The sequence below is a fragment of the Bos javanicus genome, chromosome 10 (assembly GCF_032452875.1).
Source record: "Bos javanicus breed banteng chromosome 10, ARS-OSU_banteng_1.0, whole genome shotgun sequence".
In the NCBI taxonomy this organism is placed as follows: domain Eukaryota; kingdom Metazoa; phylum Chordata; class Mammalia; order Artiodactyla; family Bovidae; genus Bos; species Bos javanicus.
In genome coordinates this window covers 60,553,679-60,571,646 of record NC_083877.1, presented here as the reverse complement: position 1 = coordinate 60,571,646, position 17,968 = coordinate 60,553,679, and the positions used below count along the sequence as shown (strand labels likewise).

General features: G+C 39.1%; 1 protein-coding gene across 5 annotated transcripts in view; it reads left to right on the top strand.

Annotated features, from left to right (window-relative positions):
* GALK2 (galactokinase 2) overlaps nt 1-17,968 on the top strand; it is a 155,164-nt gene that overhangs the window by 47,814 nt on the left and 89,382 nt on the right. For all 5 annotated transcript variants that reach the window (XM_061428814.1, XM_061428813.1, XM_061428812.1 and 2 more), the window contains one exon: nt 2,641-2,787. In XM_061428814.1, coding sequence (XP_061284798.1) covers nt 2,641-2,787 — 147 coding nt within the window. The remainder of the gene's footprint in view (nt 1-2,640; nt 2,788-17,968) is intronic.

Genomic DNA, 17,968 nt, shown 5'->3' with positions numbered 1-17,968 from the left:
CATCAGGGGCTGTAGTGGCTATTCATAAGTCATGTGCATTTGATACTTTGTTCTAGTTTTCAAATCTTTGTTGAAATTTTCTTTTGAAAGATACATTCTGGTAGTAGTACTTACATTTTCTTCTAGTGATGTGTAAGTGCACACTGTAATAGAATTTAGACCTGGACAGCCCTGGGTTTGAGTCTAGACTCTACCCAGCTGTGTTGATTTAACTCTTTAAGTCTCAGATTTGCTGTGTGTGAAATATGTTATTATTTCAACAGAGTTGTTGGAAGGATCATACAGTACTTGACACATAGTAGGCATTCAATCAATGCTAACTTAGTTTTGTTATTACTACTTCAGATGGGGTTTAAAAAAAGATATAGTGATTTTGATAAGGAAAATAAGGATTTTCCTGGAAACACTGAATACTTTGAATATCTCTAATGTCATGTATGAGAAGATGAAATATTTCTACTTTCTCTCCTAATTAAAAAAGTATGAAGGAAGAAAGAAAATTGATTTGCTAAGTCAATTTGATTTGTTTGCTAAAATTCATGTTTTAGAGAGCTTGTGTTCTTTACTGTCTGATGGTGCTATCTGAAACTTTGTCATGAGTAGCGTAGGATTCAGTGGCATATCCATTACAGATATGCATCACATTTATTTCTGTTGTATAATCCTGTACTCTTAATTATGGTGGTTCTGTATGTATCTTTCTTTCTCTCTACTTCCCTTTCTTCCCCTGCCCCGATCTCTTCCTTCCTTTCATTTTCCCAGACAGATGGTAACAACGTACAGGAAAAGTTACTGGCAGGTTTTAAATCTTCAAATCATTTGGCTTGTCACAAGCATTAGTGGGAATTACAGTATTTGGAAACATTTGTTGGCAAATACAATTTCATCTTTCTTGTAGCAACATGCCTTCTGTAGCATATGGATAAAGTGACCAAAAGAACAAATGTGCCTTGTGTTGTATTTGAGAATTTCAGGTCTTACAGCCTTCCCTTTTGATTTGACAGCCTACGTGCAAAAGCAGGTCTGTGTAATGAATGTTTGGCAGAGAAGTAATTTAAATGTTAGCCTTTTAGAAACCTTCAAATTCAAATACTAGAAAGTTCCAGTGGATAATCTGTTTATATTAAATTGAACATGTTATCCTTATGGGATAGCACTATTTCTGAATTTGGCAAAGCCCATTTGCATTTTGAATCTGTTGTACATTTTAATTTAAACATTGCGTGATAAGTTTGTAAGTATGATTCACATTCAAGACACCCTGTGGATCAGTTTATGGTTAAATATATAGCATTCTCCAAGGATTTTTTTAAACAAGCTGTCTGATGTTCTGTGTGAAAGGGCATTGGCAGCAGCAATATTTCAGTTTATAATTTATATTTCTGGAAAGGAAATTTTTAGATCATTTGAAATCAAGAAGAAAAATACATCCAACTAAATCTCTTCTTTTGTGGTGGATGAGTTTCGCCAGTTTAGGGGAAAAAGAGATTAAAAAAAAAAAAGGAAAAAAACTGGTCTTTTATTTGCAGAGTTTTGTTGTTACTTTGGCTATTTTATCTAGTTTATTGAAATTTCTCCCTAGAACAATATGTATGATGAAATGCATAATTATGTAATATAATAGTATTTTGTACTTTGGTCTTGAACCCTTTGAATAATCTGTAAACATGGTGGTACTTTTTCTTGAGAAGGAAGTGACCTTGAATTTATTTTTAATCCCAAAGCACAAAGGATATGATATGATATCATCCTAAGTGTCCTCACCCTACATGTTAATCTATGTATCTTAGAGCTTTCCATCTTGAGATCAGAGTCTGATTATTTTTTTGGACTTTCCTATTTTGTAGAAATAGAGTTTCCCTGCTTTAAGAGTCTGCATTCTCATTTGTGGCTGAATTCTAATTTGGCTGTCTTGAAAGCTACCATATGGCTAAATTGTATCTATAAACTCGGGTAAAAATCTGGATTTCCTCATATCGCTGACTTACGTTAAATCACAGTGACAGTATGCTGGCCCAGGTTTCTGACCGCAGTGGGGAAGTTCTCAACCAGAAATCAGAGACCTCAGTCCTACTTCCATTTCCCTATATGTAATCTTGGGAAAGTCTCTTACTCTTTGGTACCTAGGTTTTTCCATAAATAAAATAGAACTGAGAAAGGTTGGAAGGTCCTCTGAAGAAAAGTATTACATAGAATACTGCATAGAAGCAAACCACTGCTTGGTGTTAGACTTCTACAATGACAGAGTGTTGGGATGTGCTATATAGAGATTTAACCTGCCTCAGTAATAATTGTGTATTTCTTGTCTTGCTACTTGAATTATAATTGTTTAACATTTCTCCATATTTGTTTAAATCAATTCATATTCGTGAAAAAGACCATTCAAAGCAATTTTAGGAAATGGATCAGTAGCTTTTTGTTCAACAAAGTAAAAATTAGTCTTCAAATTATAGAGCCCTGTGGCCAACAGCCATTAAATAAAATGTCACGTATGGACTCAACTAAATTGAATTGCACAAGTTGTTTCTATAAGTAGCATAAGTCCATTGTGAGGCTTTTGCTCTCTGAGGAATGAAAGAACTTTCTGCTACTCCTTGAATCCAAGCAGAGTTACTAGTGCTATTTTTCCTTCTATTCTAGGAACACTTTGGTCTCAGTGACCTGACTGGAATGAACTGCTTGGTAGATGGAAACATCCCACCGAGTTCTGGCCTCTCCAGCTCCAGTGCTTTGGTCTGTTGTGCTGGCTTGGTGACACTCACAGTGTTGGGCATGAACTTATCCAAGGTAACAAATTTGAAAGATTTAACCTGATAGAATCCTCTCTTTCTAAAGTATTAGTATCAGATCAGATCAGTTGCTCAGTCGTGTCCGACTCTTTGCGACCCCATGAATCGCAGCACGCCAGGCCTGCCTGTCCATCACTAACTCCCGGAGTTCAAATCTCAAAATTAGAATGCCTTTGTTTGATTGAAAAACTTTGTCTTACCTGAAAGGACTGCACACATGGGGCATGAGTTGTAACTTAGCAAGTTCTGCTTGTGATAAACTACAAGGTAGTTGATACCTTCCAAACAGTAAGCAAATATGTGAAGAGCTGTATCAAAATGCTCTTAGATTAAGTGGAGAGATTGAATGCATGGAGATCTTTTTAAATCACCTTATTAACAAGTGAACTTCAGGGAAGAAATTCTAGCCTTCATAATTGGGCCTGCTTATTTTCACCCAAAACCTTCAGTTAAATATTTGACAAGAAATGGGTAAAAAGGGTGAAAACCAGGCAATAAAGGAACTGAATAACATATCTATTTATACCAGCAGCTTAGTCACTAAAATAAACTTGAAAAAAATACTTCATTGCAAAGAGGAAATGCTTATTTAAAGAAGACATAAATTCTACAAGAGGTCAGAAAGCCTCAACTTTACAAGGTCACATAAATCTCTGATTTCGCAGTTCAGAGTAGGTATGCTCAGCTTTAATTAATGTTTTGGAGGTCTGGTTCAAAAAAAATATTATCATATGTTCTTTTTTATCTCTTGTACATGTACTACCACATTCGTAGATGTCTAGGAATATAGACTGGGCAACAGGCAGATCAAGAGAAAGTCAGCTGCATGTCTTTCTTTGATCTGCTTAAACTTTCAGTTCAGAAATTTTATTTGTAGGAAGAAAGAGAAAAATGAAGAAGAAAGCAAAGGCTCAGATAGAATTCTCTTTAACTGCCATTGTAACTATGCACTAATTAGTCCTTTGTAAGCAATTGCTTATTTGGAGGTAAGGGTAACTAATTTGTTGTTATTTGTTTCTTGAGAAGAGAGAAAGTAAGGGAAAGAAAGTCCATGTGTAAAATCTGCTTCCACTGGTGCTATGTTTAATCTGGTGGTTTATTTGTTTATTCATTTATCATTCAATCACTGCTTCCCTAGTGCCTACTTTGTGCCAGCTAATGTTCAAGGCATTGGTAATATAATAGGTATAGTTTTAGCCTTCATATTAATAGGACTTATGATCTAAAAAAGGGAATAGAGATGAGTGAATAGGCAACTATAACAGAGTTTGATAAGTGGATACTAGTGTGCTATGGGAGCAGATCTAATCCAGATTTAGAGAACATAGTACATCTAATAGAGTTTTGCCGAGAACACAGGGGTCATATCAAACACCCTCTTCCAACAACACAAGAGAAGACTTTATACATGGACATCACCAGATGGTCAGTATCGAAATCAGATTGATTATATTCTTTGCAGCCAAAGATGGAGAAGCTCTATACAGTCAGCAAAAACAAAACCGGGAGCTGACTGTCACTCAGATCATCAAATCCTTATTGCCAAATTCAGACTTGAAGAAAGTAAGGAAAACCACTAGACCATTCAGGTATGACCTAAATCAAATCCCTTATGATTATACACTGGAAGTGAGAAATAGATTCAAAGGATTAGATCTGATAAACAGTGCCTGAAGAACTATGGACAGAGGTTCATGACACTGTACAGGAAGAGAGGGATCAAGACCATCCCAAGAAAAAGAAATGCAAAAAAGCAAAATGGCTGTCTGGGGAGGCCTTACAAATAGCTGTGAAGAGAAAAGAAGTGAAAAGCAAAGGAGGAAAGGAAAGATATACCCATTTGGATGCAGAGTTCCAAAGAATAGCAAGGAGAGATAAGAAAGTCTTCCTCAGTGATCAATGCAAAGAAATAGAGGAAAACAATAGAATGGGAAAGACTAGAGATCTCTTCAAGAAAATTAGAGATACCAAGGGAACATTTCATGCCAAGATGGGCACAATAAAGGACAGAAATGATATGGACTTAATAGAAGCAGAAGATATTAAGAGGTGGCAAGAATACACAGAAGAACTGTACAAAAAAGATCTTCATGACCCAGATGATCAGGATGGTGTAATTACTCACCTAGAGCCAGACATCCTGGAATGCGAAGTCAAGTGGGCCTTAGGAAGCATCACTGCGAACGAAGTTAGTGGAGGTGATGGAATTCCAGTTGAGCTATTTCAGATCCTAAAGTATGATGCTGTGAAAGTGTTGCACTCAACATGCCAGCAAATTTGGAAAATGCAGCAGTCGCCACGGGACTGAAAAGGTCAGTTCTCATTCCAATCCCAAAGAAAAGCAATGCCAAAGAATGCTCAAACTACTGCACAATTTCACTCATCTCACATGCTAGTAAAGTAATGCTCAAAATTCTCCAAGCCAGGCTTTAGCAATACGTGAACCGTGAACTTCCAGATGTTCAAGCTGGCTTCAGAAAAGGCAGAGGAGCCAGAGATCAAATTGCCAACATCCACTGGATCATTGAAAAGGCAAGAGAGTTCCAGGAAAACATCTATTTCTGCTTTATTGATTTCACCAAAGCCTTTGACTGTGTGAATCACGACAAACTGTGGAAAATTCTGAAAGAGATTGGAATACCAGACTACCTGACCTGCCTCTTGTGAAATCTGTATGCAGGTCAAGAAGCAACAGTTAGAACTGGACATGGAACAACAGACTGTTTCCATACTGGGAAAGGAGTACGCCAAGGCTGTATATTCTCTCCCTGCTTATTTAACTTATGTGAAGAGTACATCATGAGAAATGCTGGGCTGGATGAAGCACAAGCTGGAATCAAATTGCCAGGGGAAATATCAATAACCTCAGATATGCAGATGATACCACCCTTATGGCAGAAAGCAAAGAAGAACAAGAGAGTCTCTTAAATTGAAAGAGGAGAGTGAAAAAGTAGGCTTAAAACTCAACATTCAGAAAACTAAGATCATGGCATCTGGTCGCATCTCTTCATGGCAAATAGATGGGGAAACAGTGGAAATAGCGACAGACTTTATTTTTGGGGGCTCTAAATTCACTGCAGCTGGTGACTGCAGCCATGAAATTAAAAGACGTTTGCTCCTTGGAAGAAAAGTTATGACCAACCTAGACAGCTATATTAAAAAGTAGAGACATTACTGTGCCAAGAAAGGTCCATCTAGTCAAAGCTATGGTTTTTCCAGTAGTCATGTATGGATGTAAGAGTTGGACTATAAAGAAAGTTGAGTGCCAAAGAATTGATGCTTTTGAACTGTGGTGTTGGAGAAGACTCTTGAGAGTCCCTTGGACTGCAAGGAGATCCAACCAGTCCATCTTAAAGGAATTCAGTCCTGAATATTCATTGGAAGGACTGATGTTGAAGCTGAAACTCCATTGCTTTGGCTACCTGATGTGAAGAACTGACTAATTGGAAAAGACCCTGATGCTGGGAAACATTGAAGGCGGGAGGAGAAGGGGACAACAGAGGATGAGATGGTTGGATGGCCTCACCAACTCAATGGACATGAGTTTGAGTAAACTCCAGGAGTTTGTGATGGACAGGGAGGCCTGGAATGCTGCAGTCAGTGGAGTCACAGAGTCAGACACAACTGAGCGACTGAACTGAACTGAACTGAGTACATCTAAGCTGAGAGAGAGGAATTCATAGATGTTAGAGAAGAAGTACTGATAGGCCAAAAAAGAACTACTGATAGCAGGATAACACTGATAACATTGGATAGTCATGTTACAGGGGGAGGAAACATCATGTGAAGATGTCTAGAGTAAGAGTGATCATAGCTTGTTGGAGGAACTAAAAAAGGCTTAATTTAACTGACACATAATAATTTGAAATACAGGGTAAGAGACCAGATGTTGGCCTTGTAAACCATGTTGAGCAATTTGGGCTTTATTTGGATAGCAGTTTGTAAAACCATTGCAGACTTTAGGAAGAGGATAACTTGATTATATCTGTATTTTGAAAAGATTGCCCTGGGTCTATTATAAGGTCTAGACTTGAGGATAATTGTCTTAGCAGTAGAGAGATGCCACTTATAGTGAAGTAGCAGTGAGAATGGGGAGAGAATTAGATGATAGATTTAAGGTATGTCTCTGACAGAATCAATAAGACTTGATTATTTATTGGATGTGGAACCCAGGGAGTCAAGGATTATACCCAGGTCTCTGGCTTGGTATGTTTCACTGGGATAAGAAATATAGATGAAAAATTAGGTTTGAAGGGAAAGCAAAATGAGTATGAGGAATTTGTGGGCACACTGACGGAGTTACCTAGTGTTTAGCTACAAACAGTATCTCTGAAAGCCAGGAGGAATATTCAGACTTGACATGGTCTACTTGAGAGTCATTAGTATGTAATTGATTTCTGAAGCCATAGGAGTGGAGGAGACCATCCAGTGGAAGAATGTAGGTAGAAAGATAGGGAAGACTAAGACAGAGTTCCAAAAAGCATGAAGATTTGAGGGATGGACAGAGGAAGAGATGTCCACTTGAAGAGACTGAGGAGCAATCAGACATTTAGGAGGAAAAAGTAGAAAAGTCAGGTAACAGCAAAGATAAGGAAAATAATATTTCATGAAAGAGTAGCAGAGAGGTTAAGTAAGACAGAAGTATACATTGAATTTAGCATCAAAGAGGCTGAAAAAAACCTTGACAAGAGCAGCTTAAAATAGGAATGAATTGAAGGATCTATGAGAGGTGAGAAAGTAGAAAACTTCAGTGGATACAAAAAGTCTAGATATGCCTGGAAAAGAGATATTCTGGTGTCTGTGGTTGGGACAGAGGTCAAGGAATTCATTCTTTTTAAAGGGAGGGTTGGTAAAACTTATTTTTCACAGTTTCCTGGCCTTCTGATGGTGGAGTATCTAAGGGAAAAGAAGAATAGGACATAAAAAGAAACCTTGTAACTTTGGAATTAATTCTGGCTGTCTCTGTGTCTCAAAGTCAAAAAAGCAAATGTACTGGGTATAAAAACAGATACATAGATCAATGGAACAGAATAGAGAGTCCAGAAATAAACCCATGCATATTCGGTCCATTAGTTTACAATAGAGGAGCCAAGAAAACACAATGGGTAAGGGTCAGTCTCTTTAGTAAATGGTGTTGGAAAAACTGGATGTCACATGCAAAAGACCTTTATCTTACACCACACCCCCCAAATAAAACAAAATATATTAAAGAGTTGAATACAAGACCTAAAACCATAAAAGTAGTAGAAGAAAACCTAAACAGTAAGCTCTTTGACATTGGTCTTGGTGATGATTTTTTGAATTTGACACCAAAAGCAAGGTGACAAAAGCAAACAAAACAAAATAAAAACAAACAAACAAAAACAAAACACAAAGGAATTATATCAAACTTTCTGCCAGCAAAGGAAACCATCAACGAAATGGAAAGACAAGCTACTAATAGGGAGAAAATATTTGCAAATCATATATCTGACAAGGGGTTAATATTAAAAATAATATAAAGAACACATACAGCTCAATAGCAAAAAAAAAAAAAAAGCCCAAACCCAAATAATCCAATTAAAAAATGAGCAGAGGATCTGAATAGCTTTCCCAAGGAGACATACAAATGGCCAAAAAGCACAGGAAAGGATGCTCAACATCACTAATCATCAGAGAAATGAATATCAAAACTATAATCAGATATCATATCTGTGAGAATGACTATGATAAAAAAGATAAGAGCTAATAAGTGTTGATGAGTGTGTGAATAAAATGGAATCCTTGCTCACTGTTAGTGGGAATGTAAATTGGTGCAGCCACTATAAAAATAGTATGGAGATTCCTAAAAAAAATTAAAAATTGTCATCAGTTCAGTTCAGTTCAGTTGCTCAGTCGTGTCCGACTCTTTGTGACCCCATGAATCGCAGCACGCCAGGCCTCCCTGTCCATCACCAACTCCCAGAGTTCACTCAGACTCATGTCCATCGAGTCAGTGATGCCATCCAGCTATCTCATCCTCTATCGTCCCCTTCTCCTTCTGCCCCCAATCCCTCCCAGCATCAGAGTCTTTTCCAATGAGTCAACTCTTCGTGTGAGGTGGCCAAAGTACTGGAGTTTCAGCTTTAGCATCATTCCTTCCAAAGAAATCCCAGGGCTGATCTTCTTCAGAATGGACTGGTTGGATCATATGATCCAGCAATTTCAATTCTGGGTATTTATTTGAAGAAAAGGAAAGCATTGATTCAGAAAGATATGTGCGTTCCCATATACATAATTTACAATAGCCAAGAAAAGGAAACAGCCTATAACCATTGATGGATGAATGGATAAAGATGATGTGGTGTGTGTATGTGTGTGTATATACACAATGGAATATTATTTAGCCATAAACTTTTGCCATTTGTGACAACATGGATGGGCCTTGAGGGCATTACGCTAAAGTGAAATGTCAGACAGAGAAAGACAAATGTCGTATCAATGATTTCATTTATTTGTGGTGTCTTCCTTCATAGCTTAGTTGGTAAATCATCTGCCTGCAATGCAGGAGACATGGGTTTGATTCCTGGCTCAGGAAGATACCCTGGAGAATGAAATGACAACCCACTCCAGTATTCCTTCCTGGAGAATCCCATGGAGAGAGGAGCCTGGCGGGCATAGTCCATGGGATCGCAAGAGTTGAACACGACTTACCAACTAGACCACCACCAACTAAAGAAAAATAAGTAAAAATAAAATACCAAGCTCATAGGTACAGAGAATGGATTAGTAGTTGCCAGAGGTGAGGGATGGGTGAAATGGGTGAAGGAAATCAAATGGTACAAATTTTCAGTTAAATAAATATGTAATGGGGGTGCAGCATGGTGACTTTAGTTAATAGTGCTGTATTTCTTATTTGAAAGTTTCTAAGAGAGTAAATCTTCAAAGTTCTCATCACAAGAAAAAAAAATTGTGTAACCAGGTATAGTGATGGATGTTAAACTTGTGATGATTTCATTTCATAATACATACAAATATTGAATCATTATATCATAACCTAAAGCTAATATAAAAAGCAGAGACAGTACTTTGCTGACAAAGGTCCATCTAGTCAAAGCTATGGGTTTTCCAGTAGTCATGTATGGATGTGAGAGTTGGACTATAAACAAAGCTGAGCACCAAAGAATTGATGCTTTTGAACTCTGGTGTTGGAGAAGACTCTAAAGAGTCTGTTGGACTGCAAAGAGATCCAACCAGTCAACCCTAAAGGAAATCAATCCTGAATGTTCATTGGAAGGACTGAAGCTGGAGGTGAAGCTCCAATACTTCTTCCACCTGATGCAAGGTACTAACTCATTGGAAAAGACCCTGATGCTGGGAAAGATTGAAGGCAGGAGGAGAAGGGGATGACAGAGGATGAGATGGTTGGATGGCATCGCCAACTTGTGGACATGAGTTTGAGCAAGCTCCGGGAGTTGGTGATGGACAGGGAAGCCTGGTGTGCTGCATTCCATGGGGTCGCAGAGTCGGACACAACTGAGCGACTGAACTGAACTGAAAGCTGATATAATGTATGTCAATTGTACTAAATTTTTAAAAATTAAAAACAAAAACAAATGTACTTTACCAGGACTATCTCACTCCCTTGCTTAAAGGGAACAATATGTATGTCTTAACTTTTCATGTTAGTCTAAGTTATACTGACAGTGCTTATATTTTCTAGGGCCTGAGCATATTTGTTTGAAGAGTTTCTTTGCTATAGTAAGAAGAAATCTTGACTGAAAAGAAGCCCCAAATTTGCCCAAAGTCTTTAGATAAGTGCCAAGTATATACTTGACTCTTATAAAAATTATAGAACACAAGAACGCAAGGGACTTTAGAGATGAGTTATTTCAAAATCTTTTTTTTTTTTTTGCTTATATATCAGTCAGTGTCTTCATAGGAAATGAATGGAAGGGTTTCCCTGTAAAACCTGAAGCCATTATACTTCAGGAGCTGCAGCTATAGAGTAGTGTTGCCAGAAATGCAACGAGGCAGGGAAAGAGTGAAAGGGGTGGGAAAAATGTGAGTTGGGAACGGCTAGGGAAGTTATTCACAGAAATCAGTTTCCTGGTGGTACAGAGAAGCGTGAGAATGGAGGGACAGGAAGGCAAGCAAAGTATGGTCAGCCTATCTAATAAGAAAAAGCCCATGCTGCTAAGTCATTTCAGTCGTGTCCAACTCTGCGACCCCATAGACGGCAGCCCACCAGGCTCCCCGTCCCTGGGATTCTCCAGGCAAGAACACTGGAGTAGGTTGCCATTTCCTTCTCCAATGCATCAAAGTGAAAAGTGAAAATGAAGTCGCTCAGTCATGTCCGACTCGTAGCGACCTCATGGACTGCAGCCTACCAGGCTCCTCCGTCCATGGGATTTTCCAGGGAGGAGTACTGGAGTGGGTTGCCATTGCCTTCTCCAAAAGCCCATGAGACACTGGTAACTAATGCCCTTTCAATTAATAAACAGTCTCCTCCCAGTTATATGTAAATTCAGTACCCTATTCAATTGCAGACGACAGTTACTACAAATGGGATTATGATAGATAGGTGTGGAACTTGTTAATTTACTAATAACTAAATGTTGCATATCTGAAACCAGTAAAATAAGATGGTTAGTTACCCAGAAAGTCTGGAAGACAAATTATGAATTAAAGTGGAACTGACAGAAGACTATGTTGTGATAAAAGATCTGTGAAATCGAAAATACTATAGACTTCTAGTTTCAAGATGACTCTGCCGTGTTTAGTTGCTCAGTCATGTCCGATTCTTTGCGACTCCATGAACTATAGACCACCAGACTCCTCTGTCCATGGGGATTCTCCAGGCCAGAATACTGGAGTGGGTAGCTGTTCCCTTCTCCAAAAGATCTTCCCAACCCAGGGATTGAACCCAGGTCTCCCACATTGCAGGCGGATTCTGAGCCACCATCTGAATAAACAGATACCTACTCTCTTTCTTTACCCCTCATTCATTATTCTTTTCTCAAAAAATCATCTCCAAATAGGGAAAGCAAGAAAAGAAGGCATAAGCTCCATCTTTGATAAATCAAGGAGACATATTAATAAATAACCCTAAACCACAAGATACAAAGATGGAAAGTGGGTGTAAGGATGGTACATGACTTAGCAGAGTGGTAGAAAGGTCAAAGCCAAGTGCCTGTGGAGAGTGGTGCAGATGGAAAGCAAGCTGACTCACAGCTCTCTGGAAAGGCTTAGGAATTAGAGGCACTGGGTATCGCAAGAAGCAGGGTGACACGGTGAGTGGAAATTTATTTGAAAGTCTTTATGAAGAGCAGCCAGACCCTCAGAGCCCACTTTTACCTGGCTAAATAAGGAAGCCATTTCCCACCACCTTTGTAGGAGTCTCTGGAGAAATAGATTATCTGGACTTGGGGACATTGAGCACTGAGAAAGGCTGGACCAGAATAGAATTGAAAACTAGGAGATTAAAGGACTTTCTGCCTCTGAACAGCACAACTCCCTTTCTCTGATCAGCTGTAGCATAACTGGCAGCCTTACCACTCCAAACCCCAGCAGCGATATTAGAAGATCCTTCTCAGAGGAAACTAAACCATGATGAACCATCCTGGAGGAAAGACCCATAAATACTGACATTTGGTGGCCCCCTTCCACCGAAATTCGCCAGCTACTCTCTGACCATTTTAGAAACCCATTTACAAAGCTGCTAGTCAGCTTTTTAGTGACTCACTCTTAAGGATGATAGGCTGTCAAAAGATAATTGGTCTTTGGAAGAAGGCCTTCAACATTAAGTAAACAAAGGAAAAAGGAACTCAGAAGAAACAGAAGACAATACTGAGAGCAGAAAATTCCTTCAACATCATCCTGTTGTTTTCAGAGAGTAAAATGTTGGAAAAAAAAATAGAATGTTACTTTTTAAAAAGGAGCAAACAGTAAGAAAGAGATTTTGGATATTAAAAATATGATAGCTGAAAAAAAAGTTCGGTATAAAGGCTGGAAGAATTCTGATAAAGTAGGAAAAAGGGATGGACAATAAAAGAGAGAAAAATAAGAAAACTTACAAATCAATCCTGGAAATACAATATTCAACCAGTAAGAAGAAACAGAATAAACAATCATTAGAGAATTATCATCATTATTATTGTTATTATCATTTTGGCCTCGCTGTATGGCTTGACCAGGTATTGAACCTGGGCAACTGAAGTGAAAGCACCAAGTCCTAACTACTGGACTGTCAGGGCATTCCCAGAAAATTATTATTTTTTAAAATAACATTTCTCCAAAATGAAAATATGTATTTTCAAGTTGAAAGGTGCTCATAGGGTATTCAGCATAATAAGTGAAAAAAAAACCAAAAAAACCCGAAAGTATTCCTCAGTTAAAAAAAAAAAGAAGATGCTTTTCCTTCCATTTAAAAAATGAGAGAAAACCAACCAAAGTTTATTGTCTGGGAATTTTGAAACTTGAATATTAGTAGAAAACACTCAAAACTGATTGAGAGAGCAAGAGAAAAGATGGAAAAAAGATCATAATCAAAGGAACAGGAATGAAAATATTAAAAATAGCTTTGGAAGATGGAAGGCAACAAAGTAATGTCTTCAAAATATGAATGAAGTTTAGCTTAGGATAAATGAACTGATCAAGTAAAAGGATAGAATAAAACACTCTCAAACATGCAAATTCTAAAAGTCTACAACATGTAATCAACCAAAACTTGGGAGTGAACCAAGAAAGAAGTTGACATGGGAACTTGGAGATGGGAAATCTAATACAGGAGAGAGGAGTTGGGTATTTATAGAACATCGATGATGGGAAATCCCAGCAACTTAGAAACTTAGAAAACATCCACCCAGAAACTTAGAAAATACTCAGTACAGATTAGAACCTGATGGGGGAAGAAAAAATGGAAGTGATAAATCTTATCAGGAAAATAAAGAATTGATAAATCGGACATATTTGACTATGTTGAAAAATAAATTGAGAGTGATTTTTGCAGAGTTTTTATAGGGTATGGGAAGGCTTAGCTGGATGTGCAAATTAAACTAAGCAAATGAGGAAATTCAGCAATTATTAAATATAAGGAAAAGTTGTCCCAGAAAGGAAATCAATTATTTTTCATTATTTGGCTCATAAATAAACAATAATCTCAATAATTAATATACCGAATACAGATTTAACCAAACTTTTTTGGAATAAATTTATTGAGAAGGATTGGGGGAAAGGTAGGTGTAAGACAGCTAAAATTCTCCTTTATCATAAGGAGGCAGTAGGTGAAATTAATATGGAATATCTAGGCAATAGCATTTTACTCAGATTATCTGATAATTTAAAGCAAGAGCTAGTTGAAAGGGTTTGACTCTGGGTACACTGTACTGAGGATGAAGATGAGATGGTGAGAGCTAGGGACTGCTTTTTTTTGTTGTAAACCTTTTAGCTCCTTCAATCCTTTAGATTAAATGCATATATTCCCTTGGTAAAAATTAAGAAAAGGAGAAGAAAGGTGAATGAAATGAAAGGTAACTAGAAGATGAAGACATGAGACGAGATTTAGTGAGTCAAAGTTAGAGACTGGGAACAGATGAGCTGCTAGACTGTCACCAAGTCAGAAAGGCCTGGGGAGAGGCCTTGTTGGTGGGTTTGAGGTGAATCCAAGAACATGCAGGCATCTTTTGCTTAATGGGTGCAAGCCAATAGTATTTAGGTTTGGGGATGTAAGCATATTTTTTTCTTAAATAAACAAGCACCTTTTAAAAAGTATTATACAGTCTATGAAGTTTAAGTATCAAAAACCAAGAGATGTTCTATCAGGAAAATGTTAGCTGGGGAGACATTCTGTAAGGTATGCCCCTACTTTGCTAGCTCAGGATTTAGGTTGCTATAGACTTGTGTCAGAGAAGGCAATGGCAAGCTACTCCAGTACTACTCTTGCCTGGAAAATCCCATGGACGGAGGAGCCTGGTAGGCTGCAGTCCATGGGGTTGCTATGAGTTGGACTCGACTGAACGACTTCACTTTCACTTTTCACTTACATGCATTGGAGAAGGAAATGGCAACCCACTCTAGTATTCTTGCCTGGAGAATCCCAGGGACAGGGGAGCCTGGTGGGCTGCAGTGGGGTTGCTAAGAGTCAGAAATGACTGAGCAACTTCACTTTCACTTTTCACTTACATGCATTGGAGAAGGAAATGGCAACCCACTCTAGTGTTCTTGCCTGGAGAATCCCAGGGACGGGGGAGCCTGGTGGGCTGCCGTCTATGGGGTTGCACAGAGTTGGACACGACTGAAGCGACTTAGCAGCAGCAGACTTGTGTCTAGTTTCTGTGTGTTCTTGGAATTGTCCTCGGAGGCCAAGAAGAAAGGACTAAATTCCTCTATGGACCTTAGAGACAGCTGGCTGGCTTGCGAAACAGGTTGCAATTCTAAAAATCAAAACATCTAAAAAAAAAATCAGATGTTCTGCACAAAATCATTTACGTGGAGTTCTATTTCTTATTATTTTAAATAGGAAAAACTACAGTGTGTTGCTCTTCAACTTAGAATATCTAATTTCCTACAATGTTACAAAAACACAGTAAAAAATCCCACTAAATAAGTAACTTAGAAATACAATGAAAAATACTTAGAACAATTGCCTTTCTTTTAAAAAAAATAATTTTATTTCTTTATGGCTGTGCTGGGTCTTCATTGCTGCTTGGGCTTTTCTCTAGATGTGGCGAACAGGGCCTACTCTCCAGTTGGGGTACTCTGGCTTCTCACTGTGGTGGCTTCTCTTGTTATGGAGCACAGGCGTGCAGGCTTCTGTAGCTGAGGGACCTGGGCTCAATAGTTGCAACTCATGCACTTCAAAGCACAGGCTCAGTAGTTGTGGCACACAGGCTTAGTTGCTCTGCAGCATATGGGATCTTCCCAGATCAAAGATTGAACCTGTGTCTCCTGCATTGGCAGGCAGATTCTTTACTACTGAGCTTTTACTTTTCTTGACCATTGAACAATTAATAGGGTTGTTAACAAGCAGTTTCTTTACATAGTAGTACACTGAGTCTTCTCTGTGGATGCCTGGTGTCCCAGTATTACAGACACTATTTCCTTACTAGCATTGTTATATGGTCAGGCCACTCACGATGGCTGTTCCCTTGCTCTCTGTACAACCTGTACTATTACAGTCCCTGTTTTACTTGTATCCTGTGCAAATAACTGACCTTCCTATCTGTGCCCCAGGCACCAGCTGGTGATTGTTCTTATCAAAGGGGTGGTGAAAGTCATGCCTTTCTACTGGTTTCCCTGGTAATTAATGAGCTCACCTGACATCAATTCCCCTATAACTTGTCATCTCCCCTTCCCCCCACCCCTGGAGCTAAGACTGCTACCGCCAACCGTGATATGCGGTGGGGTGTTGCTCCAGGACCCTGCTTCAGACATGTAAGCTTCCCCATTCATTAAACCATAGATGTCACTGTTGCTGACTTGGGGCTCTTTCTTCGGTCTTGAAATTGGGCAAACACAGGCCTTGTAGGCCTGTGGGGTGCAGGCCAATAGTATTTAGGTTTGGGGATGTAAGCATATTTTTTTCTTAAATAAACAAGCACCTTTTAAAAAGTATTGTCCTGGGAGATATATACAGTCTATGAAGCTTATAAAAAACCAAGAGATGTTCAATCAGGAAAATGTTAGCTGGGGAGGCATTCTGTAAGGTGTGCCCCTACTTTGCTAGCTCAGGATTTAGGTTGCTGTAGACTTGTGTCTAGTTTCTGTGTGTTTTTGGAGTTGTCCTTGGAGGCTAAGAAGGACTATATTCCTCTTATGGACCTTAGAGACAGCTGGCTGGCTTGCAAAACAGGTTACAATTCTAAAAACCAGCTTTGGCCAGTAAGGTGTGTTTGATTGGCTTCTGCCTGCAAATTCTTTCCTCTACTGGGGTCCTGAAGGCAACCGTTCAGTGACATTTATTAAACACTTGCTATGTGCCAGGTATTGTTTTAGGTACCGAAGGTGAATAAAATCAGTGAAGCCTCTGCTTTCATGACACTTACATGCTGGTGGTTGTGGTGTTGGTGGGAGATAATGAACAGCTATACAAATGAATGTATAAGATAATATCAGCGAGAGCTAGAAAGAAAAATAGGCTGTAGAAAGGGGAAGCAGCTATTTTAGATAGGGAATTAGAAGTCTCCTTCAAGGAGGAGACATCTGAAGTGATACCTGAGGGAGTGAGCAGAGAGAGGAGGCAGAAGGCACACAAACGCCAGAGACCTAAGGTGAAAGGCGGCTGGTCACATTCCAGGAATAGTAGAGGCCGGTGTGGATGGGGTGCGGTGAGTAGGGGAGAAGGCAGAGTGGTGGAAGGAGAGTTGAGAGTGGTGGCCAGAGGCCACATGGTCAGTCTTGTTTGAACTTCATTCCAAGCCAAACAAAGCTTTTGGAGGGCTCTGAGCTGAGGGTAGCAAAATAGGATTAACACCGATTTGAGTTCTTTCAGCTGGGGGCACTATACTGTAGCTTATACTGGCAAGAGAGGAAACAATTTTTTTAAAAAGAAAAAGAAAAGGAACAGTCACTGCCCTTATGGAACTTGAGTGCACATGGTGGAATACTATACTAACCAAAGTCTTAATAGTTGAGCGCCTATCTCATCCAAGGTGGTGGTGGTATCTCTAAGTTGTGTCCAACTCTTTGGGACTCCATGGACTATAGCCTGTCAGGCTCCTTTGTCCATGGGATTCTCCAGGTGTGAATACTGAAGTGGGTTGCCATTTCCTTCTCCAGGGTATCTTCCCAACCCAGGAATTGAACCCCGGTCTCCTGCATGGCAGGCAGATTTTTTATTGACTGAGCTATGAGGAAAGCCCCATCCAAGGGGTGAAGTATTTTATATGTAAATGGGAAATAAGTTTGTAAGAATGGCTCCTTGGTAAAGTTGGATGAAGAAGATTTTAAGTAAGTGGTGAGTTCTAAAATATTTTAAAGGCAAAGAAAGCTGTGTCTTGACACAAAGTCCTGGGAGGGGCCCAAGGGCATTTCAGGCAGAGTGAGCCCATAAGTGCATTATAACAGTTCTCAGAGCCAGACTTGTAAATATGTGTCAGCTGAGGCCTAAAAAGTCTTATGCAGCCTCATGAAATTCCTTTTAAAAACTTAGTTGACTACAGGGATGTTTCTAGTTGCTTAAGTCCCTGAACAGATTCAGTTAACTTAATTTCAGTGGCAAA